Source organism: Tauraco erythrolophus, unplaced genomic scaffold (assembly GCF_009769465.1).
Source record: "Tauraco erythrolophus isolate bTauEry1 unplaced genomic scaffold, bTauEry1.pri scaffold_58_arrow_ctg1, whole genome shotgun sequence".
Classification (NCBI taxonomy): Eukaryota; Metazoa; Chordata; class Aves; order Musophagiformes; family Musophagidae; genus Tauraco; species Tauraco erythrolophus.
The window spans coordinates 24429-44575 of NW_028238626.1; the positions used below are offsets into that span (position 1 = coordinate 24429).

A 20147-nucleotide genomic window follows, 5' to 3' on the forward strand; every position below is an offset into this window, starting at 1 on the left:
GTCTTTTGCTTTCTCATCCTACTATTGGAATAATCTTTTGCAGGCATGATACTGTTAAAATTTCATACTCTTTCCCAATTTCCCCTCAAGAGTAAGAGGAAAAATAAAGGGAAGCCCCCGCAGTATCACATCACAACAAAGAATTGTCTTTGTTTCTGGCATATCTTAGCTCAAAAAAGATACAGATACTCTTACACTCCAGCCTGTAGTATGTAATTCATTTTTCAGTTTTCTTCATAGGTAACTGACCCTTAGTTATCTTGGTGTTTATCTGTTCCTAATTCCTTCTTCTTGTGTGGTTTGCCCTAACTGTACAGTTCATAGCTCCATGCAAGTCCCCTCTTCTTCTACATAAGTTCTAACTATAAACGCATAAAGACTATTTAAAGACCTGAATTCTCCATTCTGGCCTTTATCTATTTCAAGAAACTACAAAAAGCATCGAGCAACATCACCTCATCATCTGAGGTTTTGAAGCATGTATGTTAACCCTTACCTTAAAATTACATGGATATATGGAATAGATTATTATTAACATTACTAAGACGGCATCTTTGTAGAGGCTAGGGTTCTATTTCTCCTATTGTGAAAATTGAAGTGTTTCAAAATTCAAAAAATTAATAAGAACAGATTATTATTAAATTATGCACATTTATCCTTGATTACCATGGATTTTTTCATCAATGGTGACAAAAGAACGGAAAAAACGCTCAGGGTGGGGGCAGTGAGGACAGTGTGCAGGGAAGAGCACAATGGGACAGGCTCCCACAACTTCCTTGCAACAGCAGCACGAAGTGGCGGCCCCACCATGTCTGCCTGTGAGCAGCTGCACGGCTTGGGGAAGAGACACAATCAGAAACCAGGGAACAGTTGCACACCACAGTCTCTGGGATACGGAAAAATCCCGGGACAGCTTCTGTGAGTGGCACAGCACGCCAGCTTGGTAGACAACGGCAACACGCCGCGCAGCAGGGAAGGTCTCATCAGAAGGCTGTGAGCTGCGTGGGAAGAGGTGATGCTGCAAGGGGCACCTCCTGCAAACCACTTGATCAGGAAAGAGACAAAGCTTTCTCAGACACCTGGAGGGAGCCCCATGGAGGCCCTCATACTCATGGGGGAACTTCACCCACCCTGACAGCGCCTTGAGGCGCGAGCACTGGGCACAGCGCTACAGGAGATTCCTGGATTGGACCGATGGCAGGTTCTTGACACAGGTGACCAAGAAGCCAACAAGGGAGGTGCTCTGCTGGACCCGTTACTCACAAAGAAGGAAAAACTGGTTGGGGATGGGAAGGTTAAGGGCAGCCCTGGCTGCAGCAACCATGAGACGGCAGAGCTTGCCATCCTGAGAGCAGCGAGCAAGAGCTGGACTTGAGGAGAGCAGGTTCTGGCTTGCTCAAGAATCTGCCCGCAAGGATCCTGTGGGACAGTGGGGATCCCTGGAGGACAAAGGGGCTCAAGGAAGCTGGCTGAACTTCAAGGACAGCCTCTTCAAGCAAAGGGGAACGATCAGACCAACGTGCACAAAGTTGAGCAGGCCCAGCAGGAGGGCTAAGCAGGGAATTCCTGTCCAGCCTCAGATGCAAAGAGGGAGTGCACAGAGGTGTAAGCAGGGATGGTCTACCCAGGAGGAACAGCACAACGGTGCTCGAGTGTGCAAGCATGACATTAGGAAGGTCAAAGCTCAGCTGCAATGTAATCTAGCAATGGACGTGACAGGCAAGAAGAAAGCCTTCTGCAAGTGAATCAGCAGCAGAAGGAAGACTAAGGACAACCTGGGTCTGGGTCTGCCGCTCCTGTCAAAAGCCATGGAAAAGGCCGAGGCACTCCGTGTTGTCTTTGCCTCCGTTTTTCCTGGTAAGTCCTGTGCTCAGGGCTCCCAGGTCCCTGAGCCTACGTCGGAGACGTACGTAGCACGGCTGTTCAGAGGGACCTTGACAGGCTACAGAAACAGGACGGCAGTTCAACGTTGTAAAGTTCAACAAAGGCAGATACAAAGTTCTGCTTCTGGGATGGAACGATGCTGTGCAGTGGTACAGGTGGGCATCAACTGGGTAGGAAGCAGTTTTGCAGGAGAGGACAGAGAGGTCCTCATGGACAACACACTGGGAATGAGTCAGTGAGGTAAGCCAGCCTCGACAAAGGTCAGCTGCAAAATGGGCTGCATTAGCATAAGCGTTGCCATCAAGTCAAGGAAAGAGGCCATTCCTTGCTGTGCCACGCTTGTGAAACTGCATCTGGACTTGTGAGCACAAGACCAGAAAGACGTGGCGTTCCGGAGTGAGGCCGCAGTGGACCATCAGGATGTCTGGGGACTGGAGCACGTGCCTGCCAAGAGACGCTGTAGGAGCTGGCTTTGTCCAGGCTTGAGAAGAGAAGGGGAAAGGGAGATGCTGTTGGTGAGTCAATTGCCGTATGGGATGGTGAAGAAAAGACAGGGCCGGCTCTTCTTGCAGGTGCACAGCAACAGGATGAGAGGCAACAGAAACTCACTGCAACACGGACAACCGACTCAGTATAAGGAAGTTTTCTTTTTTTTTTTTTTTTTTTTTCAAACCATGATGCTACCAAAACATCGGAACAGGCTGCCAAAAGATGCTGAGGGATCTCCATCCTTGGTTGAAGGTATTCAGAACTCGACTGGACAAGGTCCTGAGCAACCTGATGTAATTTGAACCTGTCTGTGCCACAGTTGGTCTGCATGACTTCCAAAGGTCTTTCTGATCCTAATTATTTTGTGATTACTGAGGCTGAAACAGCTGTCTACCCAAATCATGGTTTTGCCAGATATTCAGTGAATCCTTTGTGTGTTGAGGACTAAGAGGTCACTTTCACCCTATATGTTATAGAGACTAAATTACAGTTAGTTTTTGTTTTATTCTATTCAACTGTGAATATATGTTATATGTATTACACGCATTGCAAGTAAAATGTATAAGTAATATATTTAAATTTGGGGCACATATGCAAACAAGGCTTACAATTCCTCAAAAGAGTTCCAAAGGAAGCAACAGAAATGCTAGTGTGCCTAATATCCTCTATGCACATTTAAGGATATCTCCAAATCAAAAACTCTGGAGGACATTTACATTGATCGAAAGTAAGTGAGAACCGAGCAGCCATACAGCAACAAGGACTCCATGAGCTGGGCTACTCAAGTAAACTTTTTTTATACAGCCAGATGTAGCTCAGTAACTCACTCACCCTTCCAGAACACTGGCTAACTAAACTTAACCCCTCTGAAAACAAGAAATTAAGATTTACAGTTCATCTTTGTCCTTCCAGTTCTGGAGTCCCCAACATAAGAAGGACATGGACCAGTTGGAGAGGGTCCAGAGGAGGGCCACGAAGATGATAAGAGGGCTGGAGCACCTTTCCTATGAGGACAGGCTGAAAGAGTTGGGGCTCTTCAGCCTGGAGAAGAGGAGGCTCCGGGGTGACCTTATAGCGGTCTTCCAGTACCTCAAGGGGGCCTACAAGAAAGATGGGGAGAGGCTGTTCAGGAGGGCCAGTTGTGATAGGACAAGGGGTAATGGGTTTAAAATAGAGGGAGGTAGATTCAGGTTGGATATTAGGAAAAAATTTTTTACCATGAGAGTTGTAGAACACTGGAACAGGTTGCCCAGAGAGGTGGTGGATGCTCCATCCCTGGAGACGTTCAAGGCCAGGTTGGATGAGGCCCTGAGCAACCTGATCTAGTTGGAGATATCCCTGTTCCTTCCAGGGGGGTTGGACTAGATGACCTTTGAAGGTCCCTTCCAGCCCTAACATTCTATGATTCTATGATTCCCTTACCTCAGACCATGCACCAGCTACCAGGAATGGCTAATTTGTTGTTACTGAACGAACAAACAAACAAGTCAGGGATAATCCACCTTTTGAAATCTTCAATTCAAAATAGGTTAGCAGTGGCATGGCGACAGATGAAGTATCTAAGGCTATGGGAGGGGAAAGGCTGAGAGACAGAGAAATGTTTTGCTTGGCCAATAGCATGGCTGGAGAAGAACAATTCTGGAAGAGGCAGCCTTCCTTCACTTTTGAGGCTTCCATTTCTGACCTGAGAGTAGCAGATTCCGCTCAAAACATTGATCAAGATCAGCTGCAGGTTTCTGTCAAAACGCCTGAAGTACCTGGTGTAGAAAGCACGCCGACTTTAAGCCCCTTGTAAGGTCCAGAGGTACAAAGTCAAACTGGCAAAAGCTGGTAACATATTTGAACTGTCACAGGGAGTTGATGCTAGATCTGATACATGCCCATTACATTTCTGCTTCTATTTTTGCAGCTGAAAGCAACATTTATCTAACAGTGTGTCAAGCTTCAGAACAAGTATCTACAGGAAATACCTGCTCTGAGTGTATGCTAATTTAATTATCTACTTGTTGATTTGAGAAAAGGATGGTCACGATCCATGAAGCAGAAGTACTATTACTAAGGAAGGAGGTGACCAGTTGCTGTTCTGGTGAAACAGAAACCTTGAGGAACACTGCTAGCAGGAGATGGAAACGGGAGTACCGTGATGCCGATGTGTCTGCTGAATTCCATACAAAAGTAATGGGTTGAAGCTGTCTGGCCTGTACTATAAAGGATACGCACCAGCTCCTCCTGGTCTTAACAAACATCGTATAAGGAAGCATGAGAGAGGCAGAACTAAGAACCAACTGTTGCTTGTGCTCTGTCAACTTCATCTGCCTCAAGCATGTCTGAATCGCTGCGTTCAAGGCAGACTCTTGTATGGCCAGACTCCTGGGTGAGAGATGACTGCGCTTATGTGCAGCAAAAATATGTTATGACAACTTTCATTGGGCAGTTCAGATAACACTTTGTAGCAATAACTGTCCTTCTCCCTGTGTTTATTTACTGTTCCATTAATCTTACCCATAGCTTTTACCAACAAATTTCACATATTATGCACGACACTGGGAAAAAAAAAGCTACACTGCACTGGGCCAAGAACTGATCTTTCTGGTCCCACTAGAATCACTGATACAGCTCCAAATTGACAGTGAGGGACTTTATAATTTAAGGTAGCAAGTAAGCTTACTTATGCTGCAAGATTTCTAACTGAGATGTCACTGATAATAGATTAAATGCCTTGAAGAAATCCAGTAGTATCAACACAATTTCTCTTATCAAAGAACCCTGTGATGTAAGAAAAAGGCAGGCTTGCCCAATATGATTTAATTTTTGCAAAGCTGTACAGGGCTCTACGAAGCATCAAAGTGCTCAGATGTCTTCACTCAGATAAAGGGACAAGGATTTCCTCAAATAATGTAAAGTTTAACAGAGAGATCAAGAGAAGCCCAGGCAGGGAATAAAAAGATCCTTCCTCATCTAGAGAGCAGGAAAACCTTCCAGAGGGGAAGAGAGCTTCCCCAACTCTGAATTTACGTTTTTCTATCTGCCTGTCACCAAGAAAAGGAAGGACTGTGAGTGAATCACACAGAATCACAGAATGTCAGGGATTGGAAGGGATCTCAAAGGATCATCTAGTCCAATCCCCTGCCGGAGCAGGACCACCTAGATCAGATCACACAAGAACGCGTCCAGGCGGGTTTGGAACACCTCCAGAGAAGGAGACTCCACAACCTCTCTGGGCAGCCTGTTCCAGTGTTGGTACCCTTACTGGGAAGAAGTTCTTCCTCATGTTTAAGCAGAACCTCCTATGTTCCAGCTTAGATCCATTTCCCCTTGTCCTATCATTGGATGCCACTGAGAAGAGCCTGGCTCCATCCTCATGACAGTCACCCTTTCCATATTTATAAACATCAATGAGGTCTCCCCTCAGTCTCCTCCAAGCTAAAGAGACCCAGCTCCCTCAGCCTTTCCTCATCGGGGAGATGCTCCACTCCCTTCATCATCTTTGTGGCCCTGCGCTGGACTTGGCAGCTGTCAAGCAGAGAGGAGAACAGATGAAAAACACTGTTTAAGCAGAAGTGCATTCTCGCCTCCTTCTCTGCACCTGCAGCAGAGGGTCATCTAATCCAGCAGTCCTTAGCACACAGGTGGAATCCTCAAGTCTTCACTTCCCAACCCTTACAAAAATCTTGTTCTAATTCAAAAACTTTTTCCCTCTCTTTTTTACTTTGACATCCCCTGAGTCCTCTCCCTCACTCAGCCCCAACTGCATCATAACTGTCATCATCTTAATAGTGCAATTCTGTTGGGGAATGGTGCACTTGTAAATTTATTTAGAATGCTATCTTTATTCTGGCTATTTCATTACCAAATAAATATTAGCACAGGAAAAAGAGTTTAATGAGAGGAAAATATTTATCCATTTATCGTCACAGAGCTATGGGGAGAAAACCAAAGAGTTAAGTTGTATTTTGCTTTAAAACAGAGAAGAAACGTCGAACCAGAACAGATAAGCCCCTTATGTGCAGCTAAAAGATGTAAGCAAGATTTAGAGAGATTTACTCTGATTTCCCTACAATGTTTTAAGCAGAATGTCATGAACATTTCCCAGTTATGAAAAACAGAGTCATGGATATTTAAATCTAGACTAAACTCTCTCAAGTACAGCAAAGAAGCAACTCTGCTTCAGTCTCCAAGGCTATAGAGAAAGATACACATTATGTCAAAACTGATCTAACGTGTTCACTCTGAGCTAATTACTACCCTGGCTGGAAGAGTACTTTACTTAAAAGCATCGTGTGAATTTCAAACTTATTCTTCTAAATAGCAAGAGACCTAGCTGTATCACTTCTGCAAGAAAATACGTCCCATCCACTCCTTAAAGATGTCAGAAATAACGGAAAAAATAGAGGAAAACAGGTATTTTAGACTTTCAAGTGGTCCTTTGGGATACAATCCTTCACAAGAGCTTTTTGCGGAATTCACAGTGACACACAGATAAAAAGCAAATACTGGCCACGTGTTGCCCAAGAAAGCTGAAAAAAAGCAGTAAGACAAATATTCAGTTTTCATCGTGGCCAAGTGATACAAGAAACCTTACGTCTTTCAACAGCTTTGACCCGGCTTTTTATTAAAATGATCCAGAAGAGGACAAAGGAGACATAAATGCATTAAAAGCTGTAAAATTTTTAGTTAATCATGACCTGAAGAGACTGTAAGACACTTCAGAAAAGGCTTTTTCTGAGTTTGCTGACTGAGCTGCATGGTGGCAGATGAGCTGCAATACTGAACGGACACAGCGGAACGCCCAGTAAAGCAAGCCATTTAGCTGTACTGGTGGGTACGAATGGGACCATGGCTACTGATGGAAGTGACCGAAATTCACTGTGGATAAGTTAACGAAGTCATCTGCATGAGCAGCAACAAAGATGCAAGGTATAAAGAAGAGAAATGGTTCTGGGGCTTTATAATCTAACCTGAACATAAGGAACAGAATCTACAAGTGACACAGGATGGGGAAATCAGAAATAAAGAAGAGGACGGGGATATGAATCCATACCATGGTGAACTGGGAGCACGAAAACAATAAAATTATTAAGGTATTTGTACAAACCAAAAAAATCGAAGCAAAGAACATAGGACATAGATACAGCATGGGGACTCTCACTGCTTCCCAGAGAAATATCAAAACGGTTTAGGAAGTGGTAGGGGAGGAAACAACAGCCCAGAACACCACGGTAGCCTAACAGGCCAGTGCAGTTCTTAAATACACGAGCAGGAAGATGTGCAGCAAGACTAAGGATTTTACAATTACTGCCGTGCTTGGCAACATCATAATCACCAAAAGAATACCAGCGTCACAAATGAAGAAATCTACTGACAAAATCAATAAAATTCCGAGAAAAGCTATTGAGATGATTAGCAGACAGGAAAACATCCTCTATAACACAAGGTTCCATGAGGCCAATTAATTTAGCTTTCCTTATGAGTATGTATCTATCTACATAAAAAGAAAAAGGTTTCTCTGCCTATTAAAGTGACAACACAATGAACTTGAAATTGTTAAGTTCAGAGCAGAAATAAAATGAAAATTCTTAGGAGTGTAGCCGAATACTGAAAAAATTTGTCAATGACTGCAGGGAATATTTTGTCACTCGTGATTTTAAATACATACTCTCTCCCTGACAAGTAAATCCTCAGGTCCATCTTGCAGAAGTTAAACGAAAACCAAAAGAGAATAGCAGGAAGTTCTCATATAGGATCAGACTTCAGATTGTCTACACTAAAAATAAATTAGACCTTCTTCTCCCAGCAGATCAAACACATGCTTTTTCTTTTCAAAGTCTCCCATAGCAAGGCTTGCCACTCTCTAGTAAAATTACATAGACTTCTCGATGCAACTGTTAGGAGTTGATGCACAAGGATATGGAGCATAAAGAACAAACAGAATACTGATAGGAAATGACAGGAAAAAACACAATGTCAGTGATGGAAAACCCGAGCTTAAGCTGGAGATAGAGGTTTTCTTGAGTTGCACTCATTGCCACCGATACACCCCAGATCAGAGACACATGGACAAACAGACGTGAGATCTCCCATGTGTGCAAAGAACAAAGCCATCTCCACCCTCTTAACATCACAGACTACAAAACACAGATCTCAAACATCCTCCCATTGCAAACAGGTTAGCTCTTGATTCCCCTCTTTTGAAAAAAAATTACAGTAGTCATTTCTGTGACTTCCGCCATCAGAAAACATAGGATCTGGGAAGAGCATTTTTGGCATGGACAGTTTTCTAAAGGGGGTTGTTTGGGTTTCCATTAGCATCCTCAAGTGAAGTGTGGAAAGCAGCAAACCTCAGAAACATCTCTGTCAGCCTCACTGACCTCCAGCACGACTGTTCGTATGAAATCTTTCCCGCGGACAATCCATAACCCATTCTGCCATAAACTTAACACTGTGGGACACTGAAAGAATTTCAGCCACTTCAGTGGAGCCCTCACAGGAGTACTGCTGCCTGGAAAAAAGTCTGTAGGCAGCTCAGTCTTCCTTGATCTGCACAAGCATTCAGTGTTCAGGCAGTTGGTAATTCTTCACTAGCCAAGGTCTATCAGAAGCACCTACCACAGTTGCTTCCAACAGAAGGCAAACACCAAAGTCACTCACATCTTGGGAACAATCCGTTTGAACTTGTGGGGTTATAGTGATGAACAGTCCTCAACTGTACAAAGGATTCACTGAGTATCTGGCAAAACCATGATCTGAGTAGACAACTGTTTCAGCCTCGGAAATCACAAAGTAATTTGGATTAGAAAGACCTTTGGAAGTCATGCAGACCAACTATTGCAAAAACAGGTTCAAATTCATAGAATCGTAGAATGGTTTGGGTTGGAAGGGACCTTAAAGATCATCTAGTTCCAACACCCCCACCACAGGCAGGGACATCTTCCTCTACACCAGGTTGCTCAAAGCCTCATCCAACTGGCCTTGAACACTCATTGTAAAAAATGTCTTCCTCGGATCTAATCGAATCTCCCCTCTTTCAGTTCAAAGCCATCGCCCCGTGTCCTGTCACTACACACCCATGTCCAAAGCCCCTCTCCAGCTTTCCTGTAGGCCCCCTTTAAGTACTGGAAGACTGCTCTAAGGTCTCCCCGGAGCCTTCTTTTCTCCAGGCTGAACAGCCCCAACTCTCTCGGCCTGTCTCCAGAGCAGAGGTGCTCCAGCCCTCACATCATCCGTGGCCTCCTCTGGACCTGCTCCAACAGCTCCATGTCCTTCTGCTGTTGGGGACCTGAGAGCTGAAGGCAGCACTGAAGGGGGGTCCAGAAGAGCAGAGCAGAGGGGCAGAATCCCCTCCCTGACCTGCTGCCCACGCTGCTCTGGGTGCAGCCCTGTTGCCTCTCATCCTGTTGCTGTGCACCTGCAAGAAGAGGCCAGCCCTGTCTTTTCTTCACCATCCCATACGGCAATTGACTCACCAACAGCATCTCCCTTTCCCCTTCTCTTCTCAAGCTTGGACAAAGTCAGCTCCTACAGCGTCTCTTGGCAGGCACGTGCTCCAGTCCCCAGACATCCTGATGGTCCACTGCGGCCTCACTCCGGAATGCCACGTCTTTCTGGTCTTGTGCTCACAAGTCCAGATGCAGTTTCACAAGCGTGGCACAGCAAGGAATGGCCTCTTTCCTTGACTTGATGGCAACGCTTATGCTAATGCAGCCCATTTTGCAGCTGACCTTTGTCGAGGCTGGCTTACCTCACTGACTCATTCCCAGTGTGTTGTCCATGAGGACCTCTCTGTCCTCTCCTGCAAAACTGCTTCCTACCCAGTTGATGCCCACCTGTACCACTGCACAGCATCGTTCCATCCCAGAAGCAGAACTTTGTATCTGCCTTTGTTGAACTTTACACGTTGAACTGCCGTCCTGTTCTGTAGCCTGTCAAGGTCCCTCTGAACAGCCGTGCTACGTACGTCTCCGACGTAGGCTCAGGGACCTGGGAGCCCTGAGCACAGGACTTACCAGGAAAAACGGAGGCAAAGACAACACGGAGTGCCTCGGCCTTTTCCATGGCTTTTTGACAGGAGCGGCAGACCCAGACCCAGGTTGTCCTTAGTCTTCCTTCTGCTGCTGATTCACTTGCAGAAGGCTTTCTTCTTGCCTGTCACGTCCATTGTCAGATTAAATTGCAGCTGAGCTTTGACTTTCCTAATGTCATGCTTGCACACTCGAGCACCGTTGTGCTGTTCCTCCTGGGTAGACCATCCCTGCTTACACCTCTGTGCACTCCCTCTTTGCATCTGAGGCCGGTCAAGAATTCCCTGCTTAACCCTCCTGCCCTCCTGCTGGGCCTGCTCAACTTTGTGCACGTTGGTCTGATCGTTCCCCTTTGCTTTGAAGAGGCTGTCCTTGAAGTTCAGCCAGCTTCCTTGAGCCCCTTTGTCCTCCAGGGATCCCACCGTCCCACAGGATCCTTGCGGGCAGATTCTTGAGCAAGCCAGAACCTGCTCTCCTCAAGTCCAGCTCTTGCTCGCTGCTCTCAGGATGGCAAGCTCTGCCGTCTCATGGTTGCTGCAGCCAGGGCTGCCCTTAACCTTCCCATCCCCAACCAGTTTTTCCTTCTTTGTGAGTAACGGGTCCAGCAGAGCACCTCCTGTGTTGGCTTCTTGGTCACCTGTGTCAAGAACCTGCCATCGGTCCAATCCAGGAATCTCCTGTAGCGCTTGTGCCCAGTGCTCGCGCCCTCAAGGCGGCTGTCAGGGTGGGTGAAGTTCCCCCATGAGTATGAGGGCCTCCATGGGGCTCCCTCCAGGTGTCTGAGAAAGCTTTGTCTCTTTCCTGATCAGGCAGATTGTCTGTAGTGGACAGCCACCATGCTGCCCCTTGCATAACTTAATTGTAGTTTAAACTATAGATAGTAAAAAAAACCCCAAACCACCAGATATAGAAGAGTGTGCCCTTCATTTTGATACTTCTTTCCTGGTGAAAGTTGGCTACCGTTAAAGGTCCCAGGAAAAAAAAAAAATAGAATTTGATCCATTTCAGGTATGAAATAACAATTGCAGCTGCATTCTTCATTACCCGAGCAGGACAAACAAAACAGTTTCAGCAATTTGCTTAAAGAAAAAAAACAAACATCAGACACTAATGAATGGAGATTGGGCAACTTCCTTAGGATTAGGCTAGCCTATAATTTCCATCTTTGAAAGAGGTAACAACAGCCAAAACCTCTGGCTCCCCGAAGCTTGACAAGCTCAGTTAGATCCTCAGCTGATTTTTAACCACCTCCAGCAGAGGCACACCGCCCCGCCGCGTCACGAACAGCGTTGGAAGCCATCGTTTTCGCAGCATGAGAGACAACGACTGAAGTCTGGTTTATCGGCCACTGCACAGTCTCCCTGCTAAGGACCTTTAGTCTGCAGCTCATTGCCATAAGTGACTTCTGTGGTGGTCAAAGCAGGACAGCTAAGGGCTGACACCCCTTAGAAACTGTAACTCTGCGCCACCTTGTGAGTCTTGATCCCTAAGAGAGGGTGTTTCAGAGAGGATTTCTGGTTGGCTACCACCGAGCCAGTAACACAGCCCAGCAATACGGCAAAAGCAATTAAGGACCGTGCCATTCTGAATTTCACGGCCACATGCAGATACCAAAACCGCAAAGATCCTGCAACGCTACACGCAACAGTCAGGCCAGTCTTTCACTGGCGGTAACCAGTTACGAGCACAGACTAACGCAGGCAGATAGAACCAGCACACGTAAGCACCTGAGCTTTACACTGCCCATATCTGAATGTCTAATTACAAAAAAGAAGGCTATAGGTCACGTCTATGAATCAGGATTATGAGGAGTCCTTGTGAGTTACTCTCAAAGTTCTAGTAAAAGCAACTCAGTGGCTCATTTACGGCCAATGGCCAGGCAGGATCTATCACCCAGCCAAACCTCTGCAGCATACAGTCCAAAGAAACAACTGGAGAGGTGACCACAAAGTCAGTCAGCATGGAAAAGCATCGACTCTAGAGCAGGCAGTCAGATGGCACAAAAAAGCAACATTCCTGGAGACTTCTGCTAGAGATGCTCTATGGAACAGCAGCTGGATCACAGGTACCAGCTTGAAGGGATGTTGGGAGGTCTCTAGTACAACTTCCTGCTAAAGCAGGGTCAATGATGAGGTTATGTTGGGGTTTGAAAACTTCTAAGGTGCAGATCCCACAACCCTTCTGAGTTCCAATGCTTGACTGTCCTGTTGTGAAAAAGGTTCTCCTTACATATAGCCAGCTCCTCTCCCGTTTCAACTTATGCTCACTGGGTCTTATTCTCCTGCCATGCTCCACTGGAAAATCTGGGTCCATCTTCTTGACAAGCTGCTATTAGGTGCCATCAGAGCCATCATTCCTCCAGGCTGAACAAGGCCAGCTCTCTCAGTCTCTCCTCATGTCTGATCCAGCCCTCTGACCAATCTGACAACCCTCTGCTGAGCTCAGTCCAGTTTGCCAACATCTTTCTTGAACTGGGGGTCCCAAAACTGGACACAGTGCTCTAGCTGAGAGCTAATGAGAACTGGGCAAAGTGGTGTAATCAAGTCCCTCAATCTCTTGGCTGTGCTCCAGTTCGTATAGCTGAGGATGCTGTTAGTCATCTTTGCTGCCAGGGCATTTCTTGCTCACGCTCAGCCCAGTGTCTGCCCGGCCCTCCAGGACCTTTCCAGCAGTGCTGCTCTCCAGCCAGCCAGCCCCAGCAAGAGCTTACTGCCCCCCACTTTCCCAAGAATTTGACCTTGCTGAATTTTGTCAAGTTCCTGTTGGCTCATTTCTCCAGCCTGTCCAGCTCCCCCTAAATGGCAGCCTGTCCACAAGCGTATCAACTGGTTCTCTCACCCGGCTCTGTCATTTGGTGTCATCTGCAAATTTTGTAAGCAAGCCTTAAAGATCATCCAGTTCCAACCCCCCTGCCATGGGCAGGGACACCCTCCACTACACCAGGTTGCCCAAAGCCCCATCCAACCTGGCCTTGAACACTGCCAGGGATGAGGCAGCCACAGCTTCTCTGGGCAACCAATTCCCTTCAAGATCTTGAACTTCATTATTTCACAGCTGCTACATCCCAGGCTGCCACTGACTGTCACATCCCTAACCATTTCTTTCTTATGAGTGAATAGCAGATCCAGGTGTTCCTCACCTCTGGCTGGCTCAGAGGGAGAAAGAGGTGGACAACAGCCACAGAGTGACCAAACAACTACAGGACAAATATTCTGGTACAGGATCTGTGCAGAGAATCCCACACAGTGGTCAGTGCACGGCAGCAGGAGTTGACTGAATATCTGCGTACAGGAGAATGAAGTAGAGAGGACGAAAAGGAGAGGACAGCTGTACAAAGACCTGTCAGCACAGCTAGACAAAAAGTCCTTACAGAAGTCTGGGGCCTAGTGAGAAGAACAGTAGCCGATACTGAGAGACCAGCATGCCACTGAAGGAGCGGCAGCCTGCTGTTTCAAAGGGGCACTCTGCTCTGCAAGTTTCATGGGGAAAAGCAGTGCCACACGCAGCCATGGAGTCGGAACGCTTTTCGGCTGATCTTGCGTCAGAACGGGCGGGCGAGACAGCTGAAGCAACAGCACAGTGAATCACAGCCACAGTGCCTGGGAAAAAATGCCATGACTCAGAACTAAGAGAAAACATGACACTGACCAGATGTAAAGAGGAGACAAGGCCTGGAGAAAGAAGAGGTGCAATCTGATGTGCCGTCATGTTTCTCTACAGACAGTCTGTGGTCTGGGGTTGAAATTGAGGCACAACTGCTAGACCTGGGTCACACAGGCCACGATGGCTCCAGAGATCCAGATCCCCAGCTGTGAATGAAGACGCCTATGAACTTTTCTGAAACTGAATGATGGTTCAGTGACCCGAGAACAGGGGAAGGATGCAGAGGTAAGGAAAACGGGGTGGGGTATAGCCTGCTGCACAGAACTGGAGTTAATGTTGAACACACTATAAAAAATGCTAAGCCTTGTTATGTTACAGTACGTCAGCCTGGGCTTAACCAAGCCTTTCTTTTAATTAAAACTGCATTTTAGACAAAAGACATGCAGGAGATCCAATTGACTTGATTTAAGTAAAGCATTTGACATACGGTCATAAAGGGAACCATTACTTAAGACTGAAAAAGGAGGATTAGAAGAACAATATGTGGTAAAGAACTAGCATAGAAAAAAGTACCTCATGGACCATTAGATATTTTCAAGAATAGCTCCAGCAGAAAAAGGAGAAGTATGCTAACAAAACTCAATAATGACAAATTTGAGTGGCACTGCCAATACCAGGCAGAGGACAGTACAGAGAACGTAAGGAAGCTGAGAACCGTATAATAGAAATGGGATGAAATATAGCATTACAAAGCAGAGAATCATGTTTCTCAGAGTCTATACCCATAATTCCTGCTCTAATATCCGAATTCATCAGTTGCAAACAATAGAAGTAGAAATACTTGTGAGTACGAGTCAGTCACAGAATGACCATATGCTGTATCAATGTGGCAAGGCCATAAAAAATAAAATGTGATCCCAATCTGCATCACTAGCTATTTCCAGTGGAGATACAAAAGCATTAGTGGGATCCAAGCACTGGTGATACTGGTAATCTGTAATACTATGTATAGTTCTGGTCTCCTTAGAGGTAGATTTAAAGAGGCTTGCAAGAGGTGAATTTAACCTGGAATAGATACAATGAAGGACTGTGAGGATTAGAATTGTGGGGAGCCCCTCTTATGGGGCAAATTAAAAGCCCTTGCCTTGCCAAGCCTAAGGGAAAAAAAAAAAAAGAAAAAAAAAAAAAAAGCTGCTGGATCTAAAGCATCTAAAAAGTAAGGATCCTAACCAGTCTGGAGGCAGCAATTGTCAGGGGTTCCGTGACAGAGGGAACCAGACTGGATGTGCCAGGAGGTCCCATGCAGTTCCATAGTCCTATCTTCCTACATGGAACAGTTTGCTAGGCTGAACTTTCTTATAGGACTATATCCATGCAAAATTAAATCCTCCTCTAACAGCTGAACTGTGGGAGCCAAGTGACCCTCCCCAGCTAGCAACATGCTCCAACACTACGGCACAGGCTTGATCAGAGAGCCTGGCAGTCCAACAGCAGGTTATCTGTGCCAACTGCCCGACTCGCTATCGCGGCAAGTGACACTGAGAACCCACGTGAGAGCATTTTCAAGTAAAATGTATTTAACATTTTCCCCTCTCCCCTTCACAGTTCCCAGAAAACATTAGCAAGAATCTGCAAAAACTTTGTGGGTAGCAGATGCTGATTGGCTGGAAAATACTCCAGAAGTAGCTCCAGAAAGTTGGAAGTTTTACCCTGTGTTTTTCTTGCATTCCACAGCCACCAGCGCAAATCTTCCAGCTGACAGGACGCCGATGCACACAGCACTCTCCCATCCCATCAGCGGTGAGCATAAGGAGGTTCTGACACACTGACTGCAGCCTAATGGAGTTCCTTAATCCAGACACAACGTCGTACCACGGATACCAGCACTCCAGCTGCAATGACAAAAACTCCACCGCAGACAGAACTCTCAGCAATGTGTGTTGCCTTGTCACTCCGTAATTTAAAATCACTGGCTGACAGCAACAAAGCCACCGAAAGGCCAGAAGGCTTGGTGACAGCACGGTCTGAAAGGCACTGGCATCTCCATAGCTTTTGGCATACCTGAGTAAGGCTCTACCTATTAAAGAATTATCATGGATTTGATAAACAGAGGCAGAAGTCTTCTGTTGTCAAAAAAGTTTGGTTATCTCTGTTCTGAGACCTTTTCATCTTATAAAGGCACCAGTCAAAAAAAAAAAAAAAAGAGCAAAGCCTTGAAATGGACATATATTTAAAGTGATAACCTCACCATAAAGGATGGATAGTTGTCTGTGCAAACAATTTGTGTGGGACAGACAGAACTGAGAGCCCAAGAAACGCAGATTTCATTCTAAGACAGTACAGACTTCAAGAGAGCAGGAATGAGACTTCAACACAAACACCATGGAGGCTGCCAGTAGTTCAAAGGTCTGGATTTAATGGTGGCTTCATCCTTTCAAGACAGCAGCACGAGAGAACTGCTGGCTAACCTGCGGGAGGCTGTGCTTTCAGGGAGCGGCAGGAATAACAAGAAAAGAAGTGGTAACACGACATGAAGAGCACCAAAGTGGGCTCACCTCCTCAGTGGCTGGCATCAGGCACCTCTGGAATGTCACAGAAGAGAATCTGGAGGCTGCCAGCAAGTCTGGGTTTACACTAGCAGTGGAGAGGTAGGTGTCCAAAGGAGGTGGAGATCTACACACCTGCCAAAGGGATTCTGAGCCCAGAAAAAGCACCAGAAGGCAAAGGAACTGGGACTAGGATGTGACACGGGTGTGTGCTTTGAAGACTAAGGAAGCTTGCCTTTTGGGACCAAGTAGGTTTTGGGGGAACTGTACTGAAGAGGGCACAGGAAAGGAAAAGTCTGGGAATAATGAAAAAGAAGGGGAGCAGGGAGAAATTCCAATGTTTAGAAAGGAAGTAGAAGATTTAAGCATTGAGGATCAAGTACAGGCAGACACTACAAGCTAGACATATCCCCAGGGACAAAAGAATTAATAACTCTCCAGACCATATAGGCCCCTTGAACTCTGTTGTTTGCACAGTTTCACTTCAGTCCTCCTAGGACACGACCACAAAAACCAGAACCTGGCAGCTCTGCTGGGCCAGAGGGACCTGAGAGCGAGCCCATCTCCGGCGGGCACAGCCGCGCTCCAAACCAGCGCTTGGCCAGCCTCAAAAACTGATCAGGAACATCCCGGAGACCCAGCGGGCCCCGGTGCCGCGCCGTGCGCCGCGCAGCCCGGCGCCGCCGTCCATCCAGCGAGCGGCAGTGCCGGCCCGTGAGCCCCGCGCCGGGGGGCACGGGCGGGCGCTGCTCCACACCCCAGCCCCAGCCCAGCCCCGGCCTGGCTCTCCACACTTTCACCCACTGCCGACTTACTTTTTAATTAGATTTTTAAACAAAAAGTGAAAGTATTTTCTAAAATCCCTCTAATTACACTAAGATGCTGAACTGATTGTGAAGGGAATAGGAAATGAAAGCGACTCACCCTCTGAGGGAGAATTTTGTCAGCCATCTTCCTCCTCTTGGCACTGTACATTTTTTAAAGAAAAAAACACGTTACCATGGTGACAGATCTAGGAGTAACGAGGCCACCTGCTAAATTATCCTGACATCTCCACATGCTGGTGCACAGCTGTGCATGCATCAGCAAAAGGGTCTCACCCATGCCCAGGACCCAGGACCCCTTCTCTCAGCAGCCTGGGGAGGCAGTTAGCGAGGAACAAATCAGGGCTGTCTGTTATGCATCTTGGAAAGAAGTGTGCAAGTTCTCTGATCGCAGCATCGTCTGTGGTGCGGGGTGGCAACGTGTGCAAGTGCACATGCTGCCTATAGATAAAGAGAAAGCACGCAGGAGGACAGTGTGCACAGAGGTACCTATGCATATGCACGTGTGCGTGGCCGCGTGCCTCTAAGCAGAACGTGAACTCGTTCAAACCGATGGCACACGCTCGTTCGTTCATGCCCAAAATAAGAGTGCTGATGGAAACACGCATATATACGTGTATTCCATGTGAGGTATGAAAACACACGTATATACACACTCTTCCCTACGTATATGCACTTGTCTTATTGTACTGCATTTGCATGAGTGATGTACAAAGGTAAGTGGCCTTACGTTTCCGTACTTGTTATGAACACACATGTGGGAAGATCTGTGTGTGCCTGCAGCATATATACATAATGTGTCCATACCCATACATAAGCACATTTATGTATCTGTGCTTTTGAACACATACGTGTGTTGGTGTACATACACACGGATGTATATGTGCCTCAGAAAGGGTACTGTCAGGAAGACTGCCAACTACATCATCTTTAGAATTCTCCAGATTCTAGGAACCCCTTGTGCCCACCGAACCTGTCCCCTAGCTGTCTCTAACAGGGCCAAGAGGGAATTCGGGCTTATTCTTCACCTCTGTAATTTATGAGGCCTTTATCTTAAGCAGGAGATGAATCGCTCCACCTGTGACAGACAAACGGGAGAAAGGGAATGGCCTGCTGCCGCTCTGCCCTGCCACGAGGATGCCTCTCCCTACTGTTTCCACGCAGGAAGTCTGTCATCAGCCATGTCCACACAAAAGCTGTTTCCCACACATCGCTGTGGCACACCCCTCCCTACGTTTGCTAATAACAAGCCTGGCCTGAAATACCAGATTATTAGATTTTTCCCCATTCCCATATAAGCCAAAACTGAGGAAGTCTTCGTGCCTGGAAGCGCAAACTATATCCCTCCTTGGGGGCAGAAAATTCATCCACACAGTCACATCCAACTGTGTAGGTGCACAACGTCCCTTTTTAAAGGCACAGGAATAATGGGACTGGAATGTCACATGTTGTGAACCTCCAACACCTTCCACAGCTCACAAAATCAAATCTGCACTGAAACACTGAACAGAATCTGGAAGTTAATGTCTGAGCTAGCTCTATCCTCCCAAAGGGAAATGGGATTCGCATGCACCTGCAACAAACCCAAAGGCTTGCAATTAAAACCCAAGTAATAAACAAACCAAAAACCCCCAACGACTTGCATCTCAACCAGTTCTCCAAGGGTCTATTAGAGAAATGAGATTTTTGACTCCACCAAACCTGCCAAGAAAGGATGACTACGCCTTCTTGGCCAGTTTGTGCCATAAAACACAGGACTCAACTACTCCCAGAATTAGACTCAAGGTGCCAGAATAGTTTGCCTGAAAAAATAGAAAAATTTCAATGGGAAGTGACAGGGAGGTGGAAATGAACAAGGGGAAAACATTCGACATCATTATCTGGAGGGAAGGCACAGCAGAAGAAACAGAGGAACTTTCCTGAGTACCTCGGAAGCACTGGTGTGAGCTGTACTCGCTACAGTAGAGGTTACTGCTGGGTTCCAAACTGGAAGCACTGAAGTTAAGAAATGGGGAGGGGGAACTGCTTACTTCTGTGAGTTAGGGCATCAACTTTCAGAAAATATTCTTCTTTAACGATCCCTGGAAACTAGTTAGAGGTTAACTTTACCTTAATTATTCAGCAGTGGCAATTTTTCAGGTTCTATCTGAAGGCTAGGCATTATTCCATGCAGTTTCCTGGAGCACATCCTGGGAGGTGCTGTGGAATGTGCATTTTGCCTAGTGCTGGGCAAGGCCTCCACGACACACATGCATCTCTTGTGCTCACGTGCTGCACTCACACACGTTCCTTCAGTATTCAAACTTATTCACTCATAATGTATTAATACTCTCAGGATGGGTGTCCTTTCCAGATGCATCCCAGATATAAGCATTCCCAAGTCTGGCTTGCTGATCCAAGGCATATAACCTGGACAGAGCAGGGCTCCTGAAGCACTGATCTTGGAGAGTCAGGTTTTACCTCCAACTAGACACGATGACACCACCAGAACACTGTCTGAATCCATGTATACACCTACAATGATTTTGCCAAAGGCAGACCACCGAGATGGCTGCACCCTACGTATTTATCAGGAACTGGCTTACACTGGGAACTCCAGACTGCTGAGGTCAGTAAGTTGCAAAAAGAAATTAGCAAACTGTTATTTAAGAGAGAATGCATTCAGCACTGTACAAAGTGGGCGTATTTTTTAAAAAGTTCCTTTAAAAAATCCCTCTAATCGTATGAAATTATTTCCTGTTAATATCCCTTTACTTTATACGTAGGAATAATGACAATTGCAA

At 46.3% G+C, this 20147-nt stretch overlaps 1 protein-coding gene across 1 annotated transcript in view; it reads right to left on the minus strand.

Annotated features, from left to right (window-relative positions):
- Positions 1–20147, minus strand: part of SMARCD3 (SWI/SNF related BAF chromatin remodeling complex subunit D3) — a gene marked incomplete at its 3' end in the record, with an annotated part of 54128 nt that overhangs the window by 21590 nt on the left and 12391 nt on the right. The window contains 1 exon segment of the mRNA XM_086630903.1: positions 17465–17507. Coding sequence (XP_086487029.1) covers positions 17465–17507 — 43 coding nt within the window.